Source organism: Aythya marila (assembly GCF_965140915.1).
Source record: "Aythya marila genome assembly, chromosome: 3".
NCBI lineage: Eukaryota > Metazoa > Chordata > Aves > Anseriformes > Anatidae > Aythya > Aythya marila.
The window spans coordinates 57,889,215-57,911,729 of record NC_139044.1 but is presented as its reverse complement, the minus strand read 5'-3'; the positions used below and the strand labels follow the sequence as shown (position 1 = coordinate 57,911,729).

The following is a 22,515-nucleotide window of genomic DNA, read 5'->3' as shown; positions in this document are numbered from 1 at the left end:
AGCCCCTACTTTGGCTTGGAGACCTCATGAAGTTCTTTCCAACCTGAAGTATCCTATGATGCTATTTCCATGATTCTGTGAATATTTAATCCAGACTAACTAGGAAACATATTAATTATATTTTTTCAACATAAATTTCCTGACATACAAAAGAAGGAAACTCCTCCTCCTCCAAAAAGATACACTACATTGCCACCTAACTGCATTTTCAGCTAGCATAAAACTGTTAGCTCTTCTACAGAGACCTCTGCCATTTGAACTAATGAAGAAACTCCTCTGGTATCTACACTAGCATCATCAGCAGGAAACCACTGAACAGGAATGAGATACTACCAGTGACTATCACTGGTAGTGATAGGACTTGGATTTCAGGATTTGAGAGCCCAGGATTAGTTTCCAGTTTTTTTTTTTGTTTGTTTGTTTGTTTGTTTGTTTGTTTTGTTTTGTTTTGTTTTAGAGATGTTCTAAAGATGTTCTAACAGTTGCAACCTGGAAAGAATGTTAATGGTCTCTTTTTCTTCACTTCATCTCCCCACCTCTGCTCTGAAGATTCCAGCAGTAACTTCATTTGCACCAAATATAAGATATCACCTTCTTTTTTTTTATCGTTATCTGTTTAAAACACAGACTTTAGAGTTATTTGCTGCTGCTGCTTCCCTTTGCAGCTGCCACAGGTAAGCAAACTTCATCAGCGATCACATTTTGGTGTATTTTAGAGCCACTTTTGGTTAACTTCAGCAATAACAAAATAACTTCTAAATTCAAGGAAGAATACCCACTATTTGAATTTGGCAACAGGCACTTGTTCCTATTCAATCTAGAGGGGTGTCTTGGGAAAGAAAGCTGGGAGTTTCCAGAGGCTCAGAAAACTCTTCAGAAAAATACTGAGGCCCATAAGTCTTTGGGAGACAAAGTCTGGAGAGTATGAGGGAAAAGAAAGTTTCCACAACTAAAAATAATGGGGGGAAACTTCTGGTGTTTAGAAAAGAAGATAGACTTCCTTTGCCCAGGAGACATAGCTGTGAAGTTTTGGGAGTCTCCTGAGATGGGTAGGTTAAAGCAGACGATAAATGCAACTGGAATCTGACAATGCTTGGTTAATGACCTCTGTATGTGCAACCTTGGAACTGAACATTATGAATCCTTTTTCCCCAACATTCTAGGAGTTATGCAAGCAAAATTCCCCAAATAACTGGAAAACAGGAGCGTGAAAACAGAAGCATTGAATTACGAGGTTGCCATGTATCACTGCTAGAACTGTCTCCCAAATGATCAATGTTATTATAACTAAAGACCTTCCTATCTCTTGTACACCTTTCAGAATAAAATCCAAATCTGGGTAGAAAGATTACATTTTATGACCAAGCCTATGTCTATAAAGATAACGAGTAATCAAGCATTAGCATTTGTTAGCAATTTGAAAAGGCAACTGGCGTCAGGGAGCAGTGAGGCCTGGCTGCTCCCCAGGAGAAGGGCCCTGTGTAGGTTGTGCCCTCAGTGATGGGGCACCATCCTGTGGGGTCTGAGCATGTCACAGGGTCCATCGACAGCCCCAGGCACAGCAAGCCCCAGATCAGGACCACGGAACCCAGTGAGGAGCAGCAGGGTCAGGGCTGGAGACAAGGCACACTCCCAAGGGGTCCATCCAGGAGCTGGAGGCTGGCACCCTTAGGGCATAGTTCAGACAGGGACTGAAGGCCCCAGCTGAGCTGGAATGGGGCTCCTGGGCCCATGGGCAGTGGGGTGGGAGGTCCAGGGTAGGGCTGGTCAGGGCCATTCGGGCCTGCTGGTGTCCTGGAGTTCACAGAATCACAGAATTTCTAGGTTGGAAGAGACCTCAAGATCATCGAGTCCAACCTCTGACCTAACGCTAACAGTCCCCACTAAACCATATCCCTAAGCTCTACATCTAAACGTCTTTTAAAGACCTCCAGGGATGGTGACTCCACCACCTCCCTGGGCAGCCTGTTCCAGTGCCTCACAACCCTTTCAGTGAAGAAGTTCTTCCTAACATCCAACCTAAAACTCCCCTGGCTCAACTTAAGCCCATTCCCCCTCGTCCTGTCACCAGGCACGTGGGAGAACAGGCCAACCCCCACCTCGGTACAGCCTCCCTTGAGGTACCTATAGAGAGCGATAAGGTCACCCCTGAGCCTCCTCTTCTCCAGGCTGAACAAGCCCAGCTCCCTCAGCCGCTCCTCGTAGGACTTGTTCTCCAGGCCCCTCACCAGCTTTGTCGCCCTTCTCTAGACCCTCTCAAGCACCTCGATGTCCTTCTTGTAGCGAGGGGCCCAAAACTGAACACAGTACTCGAGGTGCGGCCTCACCAGAGCTGAGTACAGGGGGACGATCACCTCCCTAGCCCAAGTTCCTCCCTAGCCTAGTTCTTGGCAGTGTAACATTGCGATGTGCTCAGAAACTGCATCTGAATCATAAATCTCTTGAAGACTGTAAAGTACACAGAAGCAACACCATATGTGTTTGCCAGCTTCTCATAATTTTTGCAGGTTTTTGCAACTTGCTTCTTTGGAGTTAGGACACTGGGTTGTAGGAACCTTTGCTCTGAGTGGCACAGCTGCCGTCATAGCTGGTGGCATTCAGCAAAGCCACTAGGATGTGTGGAATCAACTTTAATTGCCAGAGAGCTCCTATGTCCTGGGGAGATCACCTCAGTCAGGGAGGGACTATAAAAACAAGGGGTCAAAGCAGGGCTGGAGAGAACTGAGGATATACATAGACAGAGAGAAGGAACAAAGAGGGGCACAACTATCACAGGCATCTCCAGAAGTGAGGCAGGCTGGAACAAAACTGGAAAAGGAAGCCCCTGGAGAACATTACTGGGGAACTAAAGAGGTTGGTACGCTGTAGGACGCTGCGTCAAACTGAAAGGAAAGGAAAAGCTTTGAGCCTCACAGGCAGGCTTACCTGTAACCTAAAAGACTCTGCTTTCCGAGTGGTTCTGCTAGTGTCTTCTGTTATCCCTCTTTCCTCTCCTTCTTACTCCACTGTGGTTGTCTGAATTACCTTGATGCTGGCCTGAGGAGGTTGTATATTCAACACATACATTCTGGCAAAAGCTTTATTTATTTATTTATTTATCTTAAAAGCAGGTCACATATTTAATGTTTTGGTAACTAACGGTGTATTGATTTTTATTTATTTATTTATTTTCAGTAAACTAACATTGGCTTACACGTGTCATACTCGTGGAGGTTTTACACTACTTGTTCTCTGGTGTAACAGTTTTGACTTCAGAGGGACCATTCATGTCTGAGATGCAGGAACTTATCAGTAATAATACAGAAGTCTAAATATTTATCTACGCTAACATTCATTAATTTAGATAGCCAAATCATAGTGTGGAGAGAGAGAGAGAGAAAGAGAGAATATAAATACACGTTGACACTTTTTAAGTGACATTTCTTGAGGGCATATCTGTCATCATTCTGTAAAGCAGCAAAAATGCATGCCTAACCCACGATTCTACATCTGTATTATTTCCATTGTTAGTTCATTTTCTTTATATATCATTTCAGCTTTGCTGCACTATCAACAGCTTAGCTGGCTGATAAATACAGACACATTTTGTTTATGCTGCTCATCCTAAAAAAAAGGAATAAGTACTTTACTTCATATGAACAGGTATGTCCCATACGATGGTGTTTTGTTTGTTTGTTTGTTTTGGAAGGTAACACTACAGAAATGTCATACTTCCAAGAGTACAAGGTACAACCCTGTGAAATACACCTGAGATTAATTATATCAGCCAAAGAACAAGAGGCTTTCGTCACTTTCTTGGAAGCCTCTAGAACCAATTGCCACCTCATGTTAACTGAACGGGGCTTTCAAAAAGAAGAATCTGTCTTTATTTGCATGCATATCTCAATACAAAATACATATTTCTTTGAAGTTCTTCTTCAAAGCATCTTCAAAGGTGGGCCTCTAGTTTGCAAGGAGATATATATGTAAATAAAATCAGATTCGATTAACTTTTTAATTTGCTTCTTTAACATTAGAATTGTTCCTATTAAAACATTTACCCTTGGATTGCTTAAGTCAACAAGTATATGCATATGCTACCATTGAAACGTTTGCTGGTGTTGTCAGAAAAAAAAAAAAAAAAAAAGAAAAAAAAAGCCTTATAAAGGAAGAAAAAACATTTTCCAAACTGCGACTCATTACCACAATACAAAATTATGCAAAAGCTCAGCTAAATGGAGACAATCCAAAACATATATATATATATATATATATATATAATTTCCCCTCCTGGTGAGTGTATGATCTCATTATTTGATTCCAGAAAACAGTGTTATCTGCAATAGGATTTGTAGTATCAAATCATGACCACACTACCTTTGATTCTTTGCTCTTAACTTACTATTATCTTTCATAAGAAATTAATTAGTTGTTATAAAATTACTTTCACAATGAAAACATACAATAATAAATAAAGGTCTGATGCTTTCCTGATTACCCGCCCCTGTAGGCTCCAATAAATCAAATATAGAAGTGAGTAACAGACATTTTAATAATCATGTTTTAATATCAGGTAGTGTGCAGTGATAACAAATGTACTTGGAGCAAAACAATACCCGCATGCTAAAATTTATTGTAGGTTTTTCCTGGGGTGTCCTAGGGAAATCACACACTGGGCATATTCTGGTTTTATAAGAATAACTACGTATGTAGTTGATCCCTCATACTGAGAGACGAAATTGAAGCAGGATTGATAGTGGAATCTAAATGCTTTCCAAATATAAAAGTAATTTTATTTTAAAAAATGTTTCAATTTGTCACAGAAAGAATTTCCCTTTATTTGAAACAAACCGACAAACAAAATGCTCTATTTCAACTGCTTTGGAAGGAAGGAAGAATTCCTAGTCACCTTGCATCCTAATGGTCAAGCCTCTCTGCTTCATTCTGCACACACAAAACACCAATAATCACGGGAAAAAAAGCCCTCTCTATACAAACTGCAAGGAGGGTGCATTTACTTGCTTATACAGTGTGTGAGAAATGAGATAGATGAACACCAGCTTTTCAGAAGTTACTTAATAGAAACTTAAAAGAAACAATATTTATTGCATAGAAATCTCCCAAATACCTGCAAAAATGTCCTGCAAAATGTCTCTGCAAATCTTGCTTTCTTTTGTAGGCCTCATATATACGTATATATATGCATATGGGTGGATGAGGATTCTACTCATGCAGTTCTGGGCATGAGAGTTTGTGACTGGCTGAGAGCTTACATGAATGTTGCCAGCTCTTATTTACCTGGATATCAGAAAACTTTTGTATTAAGGAATCAAAATGATAATAAATGACTCTTTCTGTTCTTTTACCTTTCCCATAAGTCTTTCACCACCACATTTTTGTTTAATCTATCTCCAGTGTTGCAGTCTTTTTTTCTTTCCCTTTTCTTTTCCTCTTTCCTTTCCTTTTCTTTTCTTCTTTCTTTATTTTTTTCTTTCTTTTTTTTCTCTCTTTAACATTTTTAATTTCTCTTTCACATTTTACTTTTCCTTTCTCTTTTCTCTTTTTTCTTTCACTTTTTTCCTCTCTTTCACTTTTTACTTCTCCTTCCTTTTTCTTTCACTTTTTTCCTTTCTCTTTCATGTTTTACTTTTCTTTTTATTTTTCTTTCACTTTTTCCTTTCTCTTTCATGTTTTACTTTTTCTTTCACTTTTTTCCTTTCTCTTTTATTTTTTACTTTTCCTTTCTCTTTTTTCTTTCACTTTTCCTTTTTTCATTTCTCTTTCACATTTTACTTTTCCTTTCTCTTTTTCTTTACTTTTTCTTTCACTTTTTTTCCTTTCTCTTTTATTTTTTACTTTTCCTTTCACCTTTCCTTTTTTCTTTTCTCTTTCACATTTTACTTTTCCTTTTTCTTTCTTTTACTTTTCTTTTCTCTTTTTTCTTTTAATTTTTTCTTTCACATTTTTATTTTCCTTTTTTTCTTTCTTTCATTTTTTTCTCTTCTCTCTCTCTCTCTCTCTTTTTTTTTTCTCATTTTCTTTCCCCTTTCCTTTCTATTTCTTCCTTTCTTCTCACTTGTGCCTTTTTTTTTTTTTTTTCTTCCTACAAGACATATAGATTTAGTGTCAAACTCCAGAGACTATATTCCCATATGTGAACTTTTAGTCTATTGGTGATGGTCTCTGGCACAGTTCTCCTGCAAGGAAATTGTTCAAAATGTACCAGAACCGATTGAGCACCTCAGACCCCAGCTGTATTTTCCTACCCAGAAATTACTTCCACTGCAGCTTAATTCCAGAGAGCATTTAAACACTGTCCTTCATCTGAGTGTAATTGCAAATGCAATCTCCCTCTGGCAGTACCACGTTACAGGCTCAGAGTGGCCACTGAGTCTCGCAGCTGAAATACCTCATGAAAGTCCTGATGAAGCTCTGTTATGGCCCCTTGAATCTAATTCAAGATCCGGAAGAAGGCTATCAGTGTATAAACAGAGAATCATTTTTTTGGTATTAAAGAAGGTCCAGGCAGAGGCAGGGATACATCCGAACTGCGCACTATTCAGGGTAATAGCGCCTTTTGTGCAATAGCTTTATATTGAGACATGCCATGCAAACAGGCACGGAAACATACAGACTACGTAGAGCTGCTGGCCAGTGCTTGCACTCCGGGTGTTGCAGCTCGTATCACCCTTCACTCCTGGTGTGTAAGCAACGTGTGAGGCTTCATCTGAAAACATACAGTTATGAACAACATGTTCTCAAAAATCTTAAAAAGTTGTATGACAAAGCATGGATCTTTATTTACTTTCTTTAGTTCTCTTTATTTACTCCTGATACTTAAGGGAAAGCTCTAAAAATGCAGTCGGAAAGGTAAAAAAGTATCTGAGGGCTCAGGAGATGACGAGCACGAAGTGCTGCTGCCCTCTGGAGCACAGAGCCTGCCACCGACAAGGATCTGTGCAGCCTGCAGAGCTCCAGGCGTGCCGAGACAACCGGGCGTGCAGTCCCGTACCTGGGTAGCTGACAGCGCTCCAGAAGCCCTGCGGGCAGAACACCGCCAAGGGCACCCCGGGGGCTGCGGGACGGGCACCCCGAGCTCCCCACGGGCACCCCCCCAGCGCTGCAGCCGCCCATCGGTGTGCCCCCACAGGCGGGCACCCGCGCGCCAACGGCCGCTCGGCCCGACGGCCCCGCCCCAACGGCCGCCCCGCCCCTCCCATCAGCCGTTAACGGCTGCGCGCGGGAGGCGGGCGGGGGAAGGGGGGAAGCTCGCACGCATGCGCAGGGCGGGCCGGCCCCGCCTCCGCAGCCACGTGACCCGCGCGCCGGGCCCGAGCCAGCCGCTTCCGCGGGGGCGGGGTGAGGGCCGGCGGGGCCGGGGGTCCGCGCGCGCGGGGCAGGGGGCGGGGCCTGCGCCGGGGGGGCGGGGCCTGCGGCCCTATATAAGGGGCGGCGGCGGGGGGGTGCGGCCGTTAGCGGGGATGGGGCCGTGGTGGTGGGAGGGGCCAGGGGCTGCCCGGGGGCTGGGCTCTGCCGCCGGGTTGGGGGGGGCTGAGGCGGCGCTGCTGCGGCCCGGCGCGTGCCGTTATGGCCGGTGCCGCTGCGGGCGGGGGTCTCTGAGCGCGCTTTTCCCCTGTGGAGGCGGAGGAGGTGGCCCGCGGGCGGCGAGGAGATGGAGGAGAGGAAAATCAAAAGGCGGAGCCCCAAGGCGGCCACCGCCCACCCCGCGCCGGCCGCCGGCTCCAAGAAGAGCGCCGTGCCCGCCAGCAAGAGCACGGCCTTCGGCAACCCCGCCCCGCAGCCCGCCGCGCAGAAACCCAAGCTCAAGAGGTACGGCGGGGGGGGTGGGGGGCAGGAGGAGCTGTGCTTGAGCAGCATCAGCTCCAACAATGCTTAGGTTGTCAACATGGCCATTACATACATACTGTGCTTCTCACTCCTAATAGGAAAGTAGATTGTTGGAATCCTTCTTTTGCAGCATTAAATTGACAAACTGTGTTCTTTATTCTTAAGACAACCTTGTGATCTCTTATCTTGAAAGGAGTATTGGAAATACTTTTCATTCCACTTTCGCAGCCCGGTTGTTAAATGATTCTACATCTCAGATTTGCAAAGGAAGTAATGTTATCGTTTTGTCTAACTGTTTAATTTCTCCAGAGTAATAAAAGAGAAAGCCAAACCTCCAGGAGGCGAAGCAAAAGGGGCACAGGCAGCACCGATCCAGCACTCGTTTCTCACAGATGTATCAGATGTCCAGGAAATGGAAAGGGGACTTCTCAGCCTCCTGAATGACTTCCACTCTGGCAAACTTCAAGCGTTTGGTAAATGTGTGAATTATCTGTACAGAATGGTTGCTTTTTAAACTACCTGAGAGTAACATTTGCAAACAAGTGTGCTATATTGACAGACTGCTGGTTTGTCTTATGTCTCTGCTGTATGAAGTCAAGGTCAATATGACTGAACAGATCATACAATATTTCAAAATGGTAATGCTGTTGTATGTTTGACTTTAAGATGATTAAAAATCCATTTGATTGTTGCTTCCAACCAACACGACATGCCTAAGGTAGTACCTCAGCTTGAAGACAGAAGGTACCAAACTTAAAGCCACTTTTGATACCTTCTACTAAGAAATCACTTTTTGGTACCTGATTTTACAGTGTACTAACACTTCACGTGCTGTTGGTAATGACTCTTATGGAGTGAACCATAATTCAATGCAAACTGCATTATACTCATCATATTCTTATGTTAACAACATATCTTCCTATTATTACTACTTCACAGTTGATGAAGCTTTCAAAAAGCCACAAGAAACTCTTCTACTTCATTTTTTTCCTGTATTGTGTAGAAAGATGCAGATATGCTTTTGCAAATTCAGCATTAGGTCAGCATGTCACATTGCCTCCACATTGATTTTATGTGAGAATACAGAAAACCTATAATATATAAAGAATCAGTTACACTGCAAAAAATCCCAAGATTAATCAAATTTAGGAAGGTTTATTATGATCAGATTTAAAAAAAAAATAATACAGGGATTGAAAGTCAAAATATAGTCAGTAAATGTATAATCTTAAAGTACATCCAGTGGTTATCAAAAAATCAGCACAACACTAACACCAGACAGAATGACTGAAATTTCAACGGTGGAAAAGGGAAGAAATCCTTTAGAAAACAAGTTAATTTGTAAATTTGATGCTTAAATTCATATTCTCTGATGTAAAATACTGTATCTTCATGCTTTCAGTTTCCTCTGGTTTCTTTCTCTAAAGCTGCTGTTTGTCGTTTTTAGGAAACGAGTGTTCCATAGAGCAAATGGAGCACGTGCGGAGTATGCAGGAGAAACTTGCTCGCCTCAATCTGGAGCTCTATGGGGAGCTGGAAGAACTTCCCGAAGATAAAAGAAAACTAGCCAGTGATTCCAATCTGGATAGGCTGCTATCAGATGTAAGTACAGGGAAGGCAGGAGACACGGTCCATGAACGTAGGCTTGTGATTAAAACACCGCTGGAGGGGTACTGATTCTGCACAGACTGCAGTCCATGATGAAACTTAGAGCAGAGGAAAACAGTTATATAATAAGTACACACAATAAGACACATCTTACCTGCTTCATCTTGGTTTTGAGAAATACAGTACCTTGTTCTCTCTTTTTGTAGACTGCTGCTTGTTTTGGTGAGTGGCACGGTCTAGCTGTAAACTGTCTGAGGGTGTAGGCATTTTTAGACAGCCTATGTATCAGCTAAGACCATTTTCCTATGGCACTTCCTCTTTCATCTGTGGAAGGTGACATAAGGATTTTTGATCTATGTATTCAACACTTTCAGTTTCTCCTTTCTCTAGTGTTTCCATACAAACAAATAGCTAAACTGCTACCATTTATTTTCAATTGAACAACAAAATTCAAGATTTAATTGTTAAAATTCAAGTTGTTAAAACTTCTTGATATACAGATTTAAATTTGTTGTTAGAAAATTCAATGCAGGTTTGCCTTGCTTTTTCTAATCAAATTACATGTCAGCTCAAACCATTAATGATTTGCTTTGTTGTTTTAATGTATTTCTTGCATTATATCAGCATAATCGTTGCCTTTAACTGAAACACTACTTCTGATACTTTCTGTGTTTATTTTGCAGTTGGAAGAACTGAATTCATCTATGTATCCTTTTCCTCAACTGTTTATTGTGCATTGTAATTACTAACCGTAAGCACATTACCGTCTATTTGTCTGTAACTGGTATCTTCCTAGGAGTCAAATCTGATCAATAACGTCCCTTTGAAATTAGTACTGTAATATAGCACGGATTTTAGGTTCTTCTACTTCATAAACTACTAGATCTAATTACAGGATGTTTTTCATATAGTGATTTATTTAGCTAGAATTCAACACTTGACAGTTTGTTGGCTGTAGATGACAAAGCCCATCAGAAGCAAGGTCTCTTCACATGCATTTTGCCAAGAAACTCTGAAACAAACATCTATGCCTTCTGTAGTATTCAGAAGTATTGTCTCATTGATAAGTGAATCCTAATTCCTTTATTTTTTTTATCTAGAAATAGATGCAGCTCTTTAGCACTGATTTTTACTTTAGATATGGGGCTAGCCTTTTTTTTTTTTATATTATTATTTCTAGAGTCAGGCTACTGGTGCATTGATTACTTCTGCTGACCTTAGGTAACTGAACAAATGCATGCTCTTAACCCATCAAGAAGATGAAGCTAAATGGCTTGTCTTGCTCATTGTGCTTTCAGTGAGCTAAGAATACAGGTGAGGAGTGTTGCATTCAGTTTTTACTGTTGTCTAAATATTTCCTTTTTAAAAATGTGTGTTCACTGAGGAAGGTGGTACTCTAGTTTGAGAATTAAGATACAGAGAACACATACATCAGTGCACTATCTCTGAAAAGCTCTCTAAGCCCAAGTCTCATGAACAATGTAAATAGAATGTAATAGTGGTAACATTCCTCTGCCATTCTCCCTTAATCTGCAAGCTAGCTCTGGAGTTAAGTAATGCTTCATTCTCACTGAAAGGATTAATCTGTTGGTTGAAAACTAATCTAGGTCTCAGTAGAACTGTATCTGGACTGGTGCATACCTGACCTGTCACAGGACTAAGTGTCACATAGTTTCATATAACATTGTTATCTTGTTTATACCTCATCTATTTGTGAAAATGTTATTCCTTAATGTCTTACTTCAGCCAAAAACTACATCTAGCAGATGCTCAAGATATTCCAAATAGTGCCACAGGCTGAAAGAACAGCTTTTTCAAGTTGGGTTCTTGAAGTTTTTTTTTTTTGTTCCTGCCACTGGAATCTAGAGTTGGTGGTGGTGTTTTAATCATCTTACACAATGAAGAATCGAAGTACAAATCTAAGTGTTTACTCTTGCGCATTCCTCTTTGAGTACTGCATTTGGTCAGGACTCAGTTTCTAGGGACTGAAGTAGGGTGTGATGGTGGTATGATTTATATTATTGCCTTATTTAATGGGGAAAAACGGGAAAGTAAATTTATTCTGCTTGGTGTTGTTTATATTGTTGAAAATGATATGTATATAAGTTCATTTGCATTTCTCCAAATTTTCTGGAGATAGTAGTAGTGTTGTTGTCTTTGTGATCAGTACACAAAATCTGCACACTATCCTTAGTGTGTTTTGTTTACCAGTACTGCCACTGAAATTTCAATTTATTGTCAAAAGACATTTTAAATATAAAATCTTATTTAGAGATGGTGCTTTCTGTTCAGCTGTGTTAAGAATTGAGTTCTTACATGGTATGAATGGTTGCAACTGACTTTTTTCATTACTGAATAATTATGAAATGTCACTAAACAGAATTAGCATGCATGACAGCTGTCCATGTAACTTGATTAAGTTCTGTGAAATTCAAAAATTTGATGAAGTTAGTGTTCAATAAATCCAGTATAAGTGACTCTGCAGTTGTTTGTTATAATAATCTGGCAGAAACAACACCTCTGTATTCACAGAAAGAAAATCAGTATTAGTATGAAGTAAGGCTGCTTTTAGATCCAGAATTTCTATCCTGGTCCATGAAACCATACCTTTGGTTCTAGATTTTGTTAGATGATACATTCAAATTCTGTGTTGTATATACTTATAATACAAGGAGTATCATAGAATGGCTGCGGTTAAAAAGGACCTCAAAGATCATGTAGTTTCAACCCCCCTGCTCTGGACAGGGTTGCCAACCACTAAAGTGTAATCATTAACCTTCTATGTGAGAGTGAAGCTTTCATCTGTCCAAAGGAGGCATGTGTCCAATGAGTAAAGGATGCCAAATTGGAGAATGTTTTAGCTGCAAGATGCAGTTGTGGATTCCATCAGCTGCAGCTCCTTTCTCAGTTGCACATAGCACCAAGTCTGCACTGTGATGATGAATATATACCTGTGATGTTGTGAAACCTGAAGACAGCTTAGTAGAACAAGAATATAACACACTCCTCACAAAATGAGCTTATTGGTTAAAGAGTGGAAAAAACAATGAATTAGGTGATTAACCCTTTTTCACACTAACTTTTCACTGTCAGCACTATTGCCTTGCCTATGCAGAACTCACATGTTTATATTTTAGTCTCATACCTTAAGATATGTAAAGGTGTGGTGCTAGCTATGGGGGCAAGTGTCATAGCTGCATTTATACAAAGCAAAATGTTTTCAGCAAGTTTTGGTTCAGGAGGAAAGCCAGTCAGTCACTAACAGCAGTGTAGCATTATTGTAATAGATACAGGTCTCCAAAATACACGTTTAAGAAGTATTTTTCACAGCTAAAGCTATTTTACACTAAAGAAAACTTTAATTCCTTTTTGGGCTCTGTCATTTAATTCTGCTTTGGCTTATGTCTTCAACCAGGTAATTTACAGATGTGTGGTCTGTTGCTGTCTTGATCTCAATTGCTGTACCATTTAAGTACATAATGCATAGGTGTAATTCAAGATATAGACATAGAACTGGTCCAAGTTAAACAGCTCCTTAGAACAATACAAAAAGTAATACTTCTTCAAGCATCTTAAGCTTGAAGGCAATAGCAAATCTTAAAGAATACAGTAACTGCAAATAATGGAGAAATTAGAATTGTCTCTTCAAAACAAATTGTCTTTTGCACAATCCATTAATGGTATATGCTCCTTATCTTTTTTTGGATTCATACAAGAAAATCTTACAGCTAGGTCGTTGAAGGGTTGAGCATGTTCTTATATGGTAATAAACTAATCACTTCCAAGCTTTTGAAGGAAAGGAAGATACTTACTGTAGCGGATCTGTGCAGTCTTTTGCAATTATAAAATTACACAAGCCATAAGTGGCTGCAGAAAAACTCCTTTTGTTATCTTGTTTCTTGAAGAGTTGTTTATGAAGATAAAAATGTGTTAACCTTGAATATTTCCTGCCTTAAACTTACACTGACAACAAAAAGTGTTTGAAAGGAGACGCTATTTCCTGCATCACCAGTGTAGTGCTGTCTCACTCCGAGACAGCTGTAGAACCATAATGAGCCAGAAAAGGAAAATAAAAACAAGGAAGAAAGGCTAAAAGAAAACAGTGTCTCCTCCAAATCCTCTTTCATAAGAGGAGAGCTGAATTAACTGCCTCTTTGTTCAAAAATGAAGGGATAGTCTTCAGACAGATCTTTCATTTAGCAGGTAAAACCGAACTCTAAAAATAAGCTTTGATCTAAATACGTAAGCGCTGTTGTGTTTTTTTTTTTTCCCATTATATTTGTTGAAATGATAAATGTATACAAATGCTAACATACTCATGTCAGCTGTGTTTTGAAGTGCTCAGCTGTGGGAAATAACAGCAACAAATTTATCAGGCCTACTGGCCTGATTCCATCAGCATTCTGCAGGTTGTAGTTCACAACTATGTAACACAGAGGTACAAGAACAAGGTCACCTGAAAATTAAAAAGCTTGGTTAAGAATTTAGAGCGAGATCTTATTACGGATTTCATTAAATCCATAACAAATCAGAGATTTACTGTGGAGTTTGGGGACATGTCAGATGCTTACAAGCCACATATAAAATACTGAGACTTCTCCCTATTTACAGTGGATACTGTTAATATTTATTGGGTATACACATTAGTCCCAATTTGTTGTATAGCAATTCAAAAGATTTCACCCTTAACACAGCATACACAGAGATTCTGAAGTATCAGTGTGTGATACTTAGTGTTCTCATAAGCTTCAACTCTCAAAACATCATAAACTATGTATTTTTTTACTTCTACTTGCTAAAGAAATGTAAAAATGTTCCCTCAAACTCCTCACCTTCCAAAAGTGAATAGAGAATCTCTATTCTTCGTATTTCTTGAAACACAGGTTCATTATTTTTGCACATAGGTGTTATAGTCTTTCACACACAAAAAATAAAGGAAATCACTACATATTTCCTATAAAGGCAATAAAACACAGCTCTTGCCCAGGAGCAGCCCTGGGGGAATGCTTTGTCTATAAAGTCTCCAGCTTCTTATGGGAACTCAACCTGTCTTCACAGGGATCATTTCTCCACATATTCCCTTGTGTCCAGGCCTACAATCAAGAGAAGCACCAAATACAAACGATGCTCTGAGGGTCCTTTTTCCAGGAGAGAGCTGCTGAGCACCTACCTATTTACCTCAGGCACGCTGGACAGGGGAGCTCACTTCTGGAAAATGAAGGTGACACCAGACCAGGCCTAGACCATCTCAATTCCCGCCCCCCCCCCCCAAAGGAAGCCAGCAGGATTACTGTTTGTTCACATTGTTTCTTCTAAATGTACTTGAGTTTCATCACTCCTCATGCTATCAAATGAGAGATAGCATGTTTGGTGTCACATGCATTGATCAGTTCTTTCCAGATGCAAACACATAAGCTCTGAGTTACCATTACTAATAGAACATTTTAGCCAGCAACACTGGAAGTTCATTCCCTTTTAATTACAAGCAATTAAATTCACTGTCAGTGATTTATGGCTAATGCAATCTCACTGTTGTCTTCACAGAACATGGACTTTATCACAGCCCTCCTTACTCCCTGTGAGATAATAACAATATTTAATATGAACAAATCCTTACCACTCTGTTGACTGCAAAAGTACCAAACAGAAGCCAGTATAAAACTCTTGACAGTGGGAACAAGACATCAGAGCAGGCCCTACATAACAACTGCACTGTAAATGGAAGGAAGATGTTTGTTAGATCTGCATCAATAATGCAGAACAATCTAAATACAGTTATAGGCTTTTGCTGGCTCAGTGCAAGGAACTGACACAGGCTTTTGGTTGTTAGAGTAAACGCAAATGGGCTGCAGCTCAGTTGGTATGTTGTAATTTGTAATTGACAATCTAGAAGACTTTACATGTAAATCATGGATAACCAAGCCTAGTCACACCTTTGCTTCTTTGCTTTTGAGAACGTGGAAGTACTGCTATAAATGAATTTGAAATTTCTCATTACAAGAAGACTCTTCTCTATTACACATATTGTTACAGCATATTATATAATTTCTTTGCAATTGTTAAAAGCTTACAGGAGAAAAAATACTGCTCCAAATCATATCACTGCAGCATTGCTTTCTGAAGAAATAAAGGATGTTTCTGTTTTAATCTGGCACAGAAACCTATTGTATCAGTCTCTTTAAAAAGCAATGCTCTAGATGTTCAAAATACCGGAGATAAATTTCAACAAAATATAAATAGACTCTCAGAATGCAATGATTCAGAAGGGTAACACTATTCTGTTCATAAGAAACAGTAACAAAAACACAGATGGCTGTGCTCACCTGATTCAGCTTTTGATGCACAAGCACCTTGATGGAGGAGCTCAGCTTTTCTCTTCATCATAATTACTTAGCACACCTTTGCCTTCTGATGCAGTAGTGATCATCATTTTCTGTGCCAGAAGTCCTTGCAGGAAATGCATTGTAAAATATGACGTCTTAAATTCAGTGGAAAACATGAGGATTTTATCCAAAGAGCATGGCTGAAATTTGAAGATGGCTGGAGACTTGGTTTTGAAGGCAAGGCAGTGGCTGGAAGTACCAGGCTTCTTAGTACAAGGTTGGCCCGCAGCAACTGCTGTCAGAAGCACATGAAACTACCCAAGCAGATCTAGTTTAAACAGAGTTATGGATTCAGAAAGGTACACACACAAACACCAGCAAGCAGTCCCCTTGAAGTTGCCTGACACTTGCGAAGTTGCTAGTCTGAAATGGAAAATTTGATACTTATTCCTTACTTTTTGTCACATGCATTTCTAAGTTGTACCTTGGGAGAAGATGAAAGTGTGCTAAGTATTGCTTTACAAGGAAATTGATTGCTAATAATTTGCACTTTATGAACATCAAAAGCATGTTTTATAACTCCCTGCTCCTCATATGATCATAGCCCTGAAAGAGTGTCCCTTAGAAACCCTCTAAAACATAGTAGACAGTGGCTCAACTGTGTAAGCTTAATAAATCTACAGCCCCATGTTACTAGGTAACACATCTTCTGCCAGAAAAGTTGAGTCCTCAATAGCAAATGAAAAACATCTTATAATAGAACATGATATTACTTCTGTAAAATTATTTAGCCAAGTAAGTGTTGGTGAGCTGGAGTACATGAGTACAAGAACAACCATAAAGGCTCTCTTTGGGTAGGGTTTCAGAAACATTCTCCAAAAGTGCTTGTGCTGGAAAAACAAACAAACAAAAAGCCACCAACATCCTGGCAGGAGTACAGCCTCGCACATTAAAACACTATTCACTCTTCATTGCCTCTCCTAAATGAAAGAAGCCCAGCAAATAGTGGCAGGGTGTGATGGTGGAAGGCTTTAAAGGTAGTAACTGGACACACTTAAGAAGGGAAAGGAACGGAAATAAGTTTTTTTCCTTATTATTATTCATTTCTTTTTATGATTCAGCAAGCACTTCACATAGAATTAAAGAGATGTAAGCTTCAAAACAGCTCCCTCTCTAGACAGTATTGGGGAAATTACTTTTTATCTCTCATCAACAGGGATACATTGTTATTTTCCATTTAGGAAAAGGTGATTCAGAAAACATAAGGTTGAATTCAGAGAAACTGAGTATAGCTGAGCCCAAGAGAGCACGGAAGACAAACAGCACACCCCATCCACATGGGACAGACATCTTACACAATGCTGCAAATTTATTTTTAGTTTTTCTTTCTTAACTTCAACATAATTTATCCTACATAAGACATTTTTACCATTAAGAGATCCTCTAGTTCTAGAAGTAAACAACTGCGAGTAAACTGAGGGGCATGAGGTATGAAAGTATTAAGAATACCTAACTTACATTGGGTAGACTTAAAGTACTGCTTTAATAGCAGTAGCTTCTGCTTTTCACCGTTGCACTTTGGAAATGATCTCTGAAGACCAAAAATAGGCAGTGGAGAGAAAAAGCAATTGAAAAGCAACTCTAAAGCAGGTGGAATGAAGAAATAGGCACATCAGTAGCAGAAGCAAATCAAATGTGAAAACGGATGCTCATCCAATCTCAAAATCCTAGGGAGAACTTTTGCAGGTGTTTAAGAAATGCATGCCCCTATCCATCATCCTAACTGGGTACATGAATTCATGAACTCATGGCCTGTATTCACACATGCAATACAGAGAGCATCTCTCTTGAACTGAACATAATTCCTTGCTCAGAAGAGCTTACAGTCTAAGATCATAAAAAATAACACATCAAGTAGTTGGACCAAGATAAAACAAATAGAGCAGACAGGGAAGTGGAAGTAGATACTATAAGGTATTAAAGTTTGGTTACATTACTAATTGAGGTATTTTTTTGAATATCACTGGCAGTGATGTTCTTAAAACATAAGTGATTTTTCAGTTAGAAGCTCTTCTGATCAGGAAAAAAATGTTAAACGTACTAAGTGATGCATGAAAAATAAACCATAGAAACCCTTAAAATAGATTTGTTGGCAACATTCAGAAGTGTTCAGTTTGCTTAAATTCTTCACTTAAAACATTATATGACTTATCATTCTGACAGATATGGATGTTAAAAATTCATATGTACATGTAACGTTTGAATACTAAAGGCTTTTTACCCTTAAGCTTAAACAGCAAAATTCTGATTTAGGAATCCTGCTGCTGTAAACATAGGATTAATACTTAAATATCAGTATGAAAAACATGCTACTTTTAAGGTGTATTTAACTTTAAAATAAACCGTACAGACAAGATACAGTTGGTTTAAAATCAACATCCTTTGACTACAGTGAAGTGACCTACTTTAGGCTTTTTCTTGTTTTGCATATCACTGGTTATATCTTTTTTTTCTTCTTCTTCTTCTTCAAGGCTTACACCTAATCTACTAACTGACACAATATACTTAAAATGTAAACTTCGTGCTCATTTAACTACCCATTTTTACATGCAAGTAGAAAATATCTTTTCATGCAACTGTGACTTGTTTTTCATACCAGGGAATCTTGCTTTGGATTAACATGTATGTCATCTGTAACACTTCCATGACATTTGAAAAGATGTTGGAATAATTACAGTAATAAAAATTAACCACTCTGTAACCAAACCCAGAAACACTTCATTTTTACTGTAACAGCATATCCAGCAGAAAAATCTGACTTGAGCTGTTCTCTTGTAACAGAATCAAATATTAAGAGAATTTCATTTAAGCATAAAAGTGAGACAGTGAAGATAAGTATTGCTAACAGGCAATCCATTTAGTTTTAATTCTGAAAAGTACTCTCAAAGAAATTAACTGGAAATGCAGACTAAAGAACTGTACAATTCTTCCACCCAAGTCAGTACCAGCATTTACTTTTTAAAAGTTACAGCTACATTTAATTTGCTCACAGGAGGATACAAAAGGAGTATAGCCACAGATTACCAAGAGAATTTAATCACTTCTGACCAACAGCTAAAAAAAATTGAAGAAAGAAAATGGTCAAGGGAGTACCAACTATTTCTTGTACATGCCACAAAACTACAAAAAGTTTCCTGCACACCTGTAATAATCCCCTCCCCCTATTTGAATGAGTTTCAATTCCCAGGTAAAGATGAATCAACAAAATTAAAATATTGTGCTGTTTTATTGGTGTAAAAATCACACAATTGCTAGTTCTGATTCTGCAGAGATACATCCATGCAGTTAAACATCTATGATCCCACAGCCAGAAGAAGCCATTAAATAGAATATCTGCTGTTAGTCAGCAATTAATGCAAATTTACATATGAGATCAAAAGGTGTGTATCATACAATATACAACAAATCCTAATACAGTACATCAACCTGAATAGCAGGATACACTCGGGGAACTCTGTTAATAGTGAAGCCTGTCTATATGCCAGAGAAATAAGGCCTGGAAACAAGATGACAGAAGGTACCCCAGAATTCCTAAGAAGCAAACTGTTCTTTTTTTTTTTTTTTTTTAGATTTATTTATTTTTTGCTGGGAATTAGAAGTTCACAGAGGTATTGACACATTACTTGACAATACATTTTGTTATAGTGAAGACTGGTGGATGTGATCTGTTATTAAAAGGTAATGTGTGAAACATGCAATTACAGGTGGTGCTTAGGAAATGTGCAATTATGTTGGGGATTTACACCCAACTCTTCACAAAAAAAGAGGACTGAAAAAGGTCTGTTGGAGAGACTACCAATTGTACCATAAGTCTTTATGTGCATGCGGCTGAATCAGGGTCATGGATGGATAAATGTAACAGCTGGCAATCTGTGGTTACATACTCTGCAATGTATGCAACAAACACAAACCCAAATCCATTTGATATGGTGAACAGCCTGCAAGAACTCTGTCAACCTGTGTAAGTCGGTTTTATTGCAAAGGGGCAGGCTTTCTAGGATTGTGAACAACTTACAAATTGTGAAAGGCAGTTTGGGAGGTACTATTGGCTGATGACACATTATTAGATTTTCTCTTTTCTGGCACAATAAAATAAATGCCACAGCAAAAGAAGAGTTTACATGCTTAAAGTCAACTGATAAGCAATCCTCTTCTGCACAGATGTTTCAACAGGGAAAAAAGGAAACCACTAAGAAGTTCCAGTTGGAAATTTTGGCGACAAACTTTGCAAACTCAAGTTCAACAAAAATCACGGATGCCCACAGAAAACGATGTAAGAGGCAGTGTCACATTCAAGGAAAAAGTTTTTTTTTTTTTCTGTACTGAAATTAAAATACTTAAATACAAAAGTGGACAAATTGACAAAAGAGAACCACAACATTTAATGTAGAATAGAGTGCACTGAGCTAGATGCATGGATCTTTAAATAGGATCTTTAAACCAATACCCCTTTCAAAATTAGTAAATTCACAGTTAACGGCAGTAGGCTTAGAGGTGAGAGAAAGGTCGAAGTTGTTCCAGTTGGACTTCCAGGGAGATTCTCTCTTCAAGAACATCCTACAAAAGAAATATTTTCTACTGACTGTCCACAGAGAATTAACATTAAAAGTTCCCTCATGTGACCAAAGCTGCTAAATGTCAGCTTCAGTTTTAAAGAACTAATATTCAGATCTCCTCTAAAAACGTGGAGACCTTTTCCCATAATCTGAATAGACGACTAGGTAGTTAGTACACAAGCAAAGAATCAGTACTTTGCTCAAAAGTGTGGCTACTTAGTATTTCTCCACTTCTTTCAAGTCACCCCAAACTATGAAGTTGAAACTAGCTGCAAATCTAACATTTTCAAATAAAGTATAAAATGTTTTTTTTTTTTTTTTTAAAAGATGAGAAACAGACAATTTTCCCTCTTACCTGACTTAGGCAGCTTTACTTTCTTTAAGACAGTAACAAACGACAATTACACTTGATCGTTTGTTTTTTTTTTTAAACTGCCTATCTTCCAGTCTAGACAGTACCACTTCATGTTTACATTAAGTTTGATTAACTTGGTAATTAAAATTAGACGTAAGGTAAGAAGGATGGCAAAAGATGTTAAGAAAAATGGTGCCATGGTGCCTACAGACAAATTCAAAAAGATAACAGCTGACCTAGATAAATGGATGGCTGCAGCTCTTCTTATTGAGCTGCAAGCTTTGTATCCCATATATGTACGCATATATTTGCTTAGAAAATATTATTTTAATAAGACTAAGGTTTTCTTTTTCCTTCAGAAGAAAGCAAGCCACTTCATCTGCTTTTCTCAATACTGTTTTCAAAGTATCTGATGACCACAACAGCTACCCTAGATTATATTAACTTAAGGTTTCTGCAATTTTTGTGAAGTCAAAAGCAAATAAATGCATTGAAAAACATATTTAGTAGTAACAAGTGTCCTCTGTAATTTCAAAAATTCTATCAAAACTAGGTATATTCTGTGATCTATAAAAACAACTAAATATTTTATGCTGATATCTTCTACTCCTTTCCCCTCTATTAGTCATTGGTTTGCAGAAATGCCAACTACTGTGCATCACTGACATCTTGCCTTCTTGTGATTTTTTTAAATAATAAAGATTACTATATTACCTTTAGTTGCTGCTGAAGTTCACTATTCAATCTGGCCAAAACAGTGTTGGTTTCCTTGTTACGTCTGATTGATGCCTGAATTGCCTTCTTGTCCTTCCCAACAGATCTGAAAATATATTAGAAGTATTTTATTTCATTACTTAACTGAATACTTCATTTACACTTCTAAAAAATGAACAGAATACTCTTTTCAGAATTTTGAACTTGTTGTAGTGTTAATTTCCCCTCTTTTGCCTGGTTCAATTAATCTTGTTTGTCTGTGCAGAAGTCACATATACTTGGTTTCAAGGAAACAGCAAGAAGCACATTTTAGAAACTTCTCGTAACTACTTTTCCGAAGTCCCAACATACAGTAGCATCACATTCATTTACCTCAAAGAGACTAATGTAATAGCCTACTTTTGTGCTAGGGACAGAAAGACTAGATTTTGGACTGTTAATAGTAACTATTACTTAAAATGAAGTAATGCATCTTAATACTTCCACCACTTGTTTCCAACACACTCGCAGAAGTTAGGGGTTCACACTCCAAAACTCAAGATCTCTACAAGGTCTCCCAGTAAGCAGGGGCTTTGGGATGATCTCATAAAATCAAAACTCCTTAAGCTGTTACATAAATTTAATTCAAACACATTGAAGTTGCTTGCAGTTCCTAGAACAGAAAGTGTGTATTGCTGTTTAAATGTAAACTTCCCAATAATAGATGTATTTATACACTTCTTGGGTTACCTAGGAATAGATGGCTGTGAAGCAAGAACAGCAGCTATGACACCTGTTTTCTGTGTATGTTCCTCAGCTTCAGGTCTTAGCTCATCTTCTGATTTTAATCTTCTACGAATAGGCTTTGGTGGTGGAGCAAGTGGGGTAGTGCCTTTACCCTGAAGGGGAAAACACAGCCTATTAATTCTCAGAAACTGCTTTTTAACTTCGATTTATGACATGCTAATTTGTGTTACATACTTCTAGAACCAGTTACTTGGCTAACTGAATTAACAATCACGTTTTCTGATGGACATGTAACTGCATCTTCCTATTGTATAGATAAAAAAAAAATAAGAACTCTAGCTGACAA

The 22,515-nt window shown here is 38.8% G+C and overlaps 2 protein-coding genes across 12 annotated transcripts in view; one reads left to right on the top strand and one right to left on the bottom strand.

The window, feature by feature from the left end:
* Window positions 1-7,503: 7,503 nt before the first annotated feature.
* CCDC28A (coiled-coil domain containing 28A) lies at window positions 7,504-18,893 on the top strand. Of its 2 annotated transcripts, none has more exons than XR_014317074.1 (5): window positions 7,504-7,809; window positions 8,137-8,300; window positions 9,275-9,429; window positions 10,119-10,749; window positions 14,494-18,893. XR_014317074.1 is itself a non-coding variant. In XM_082755587.1 (5 exons), the coding sequence occupies exons 1-5, from the start codon at window positions 7,652-7,654 to the stop codon at window positions 11,234-11,236; spliced, it is 555 nt and encodes a 184-aa protein (XP_082611713.1). In that variant the 5' UTR covers window positions 7,504-7,651; the 3' UTR covers window positions 11,237-18,893. The 2 variants fall into 2 exon arrangements, 1 of the variants encoding a protein (XP_082611713.1); XM_082755587.1 differs by having other exon boundaries at window positions 10,119-10,141; window positions 11,182-18,893.
* Window positions 18,894-19,025: 132 nt separating this feature from the next.
* REPS1 (RALBP1 associated Eps domain containing 1) overlaps window positions 19,026-22,515 on the bottom strand; it is a 65,504-nt gene continuing 62,014 nt past the window's right edge. For 8 of the 10 annotated variants that reach the window (XM_082755584.1, XM_082755580.1, XM_082755581.1 and 5 more), the window contains 3 exons: window positions 22,173-22,321; window positions 21,444-21,549; window positions 19,026-20,375 (listed from right to left, as the gene is read on the bottom strand). In XM_082755584.1, the coding sequence (XP_082611710.1) occupies window positions 20,307-20,375; window positions 21,444-21,549; window positions 22,173-22,321 (324 nt within the window). In that variant the 3' untranslated portion in view covers window positions 19,026-20,306. The remainder of the gene's footprint in view (window positions 20,376-21,443; window positions 21,550-22,172; window positions 22,322-22,515) is intronic. The other 2 variants (XM_082755586.1, XM_082755585.1) reach the window with 1 other exon arrangement.

Coding starts and splice junctions, on each gene's coding strand:
- CCDC28A (XM_082755587.1), top strand. CDS start 7,652: ATGGAGGAGAGGAAAATCAAAAGGCGGAGCCCCAAGGCGGCCACCGCC. Junction 7,810..8,136: donor CAGAAACCCAAGCTCAAGAG/GTACGGCGGGGG, acceptor TAATTTCTCCAG/AGTAATAAAAGAGAAAGCCA. Junction 9,430..10,118: donor TGGATAGGCTGCTATCAGAT/GTAAGTACAGGG, acceptor TTTATTTTGCAG/TTGGAAGAACTGAATTCATC.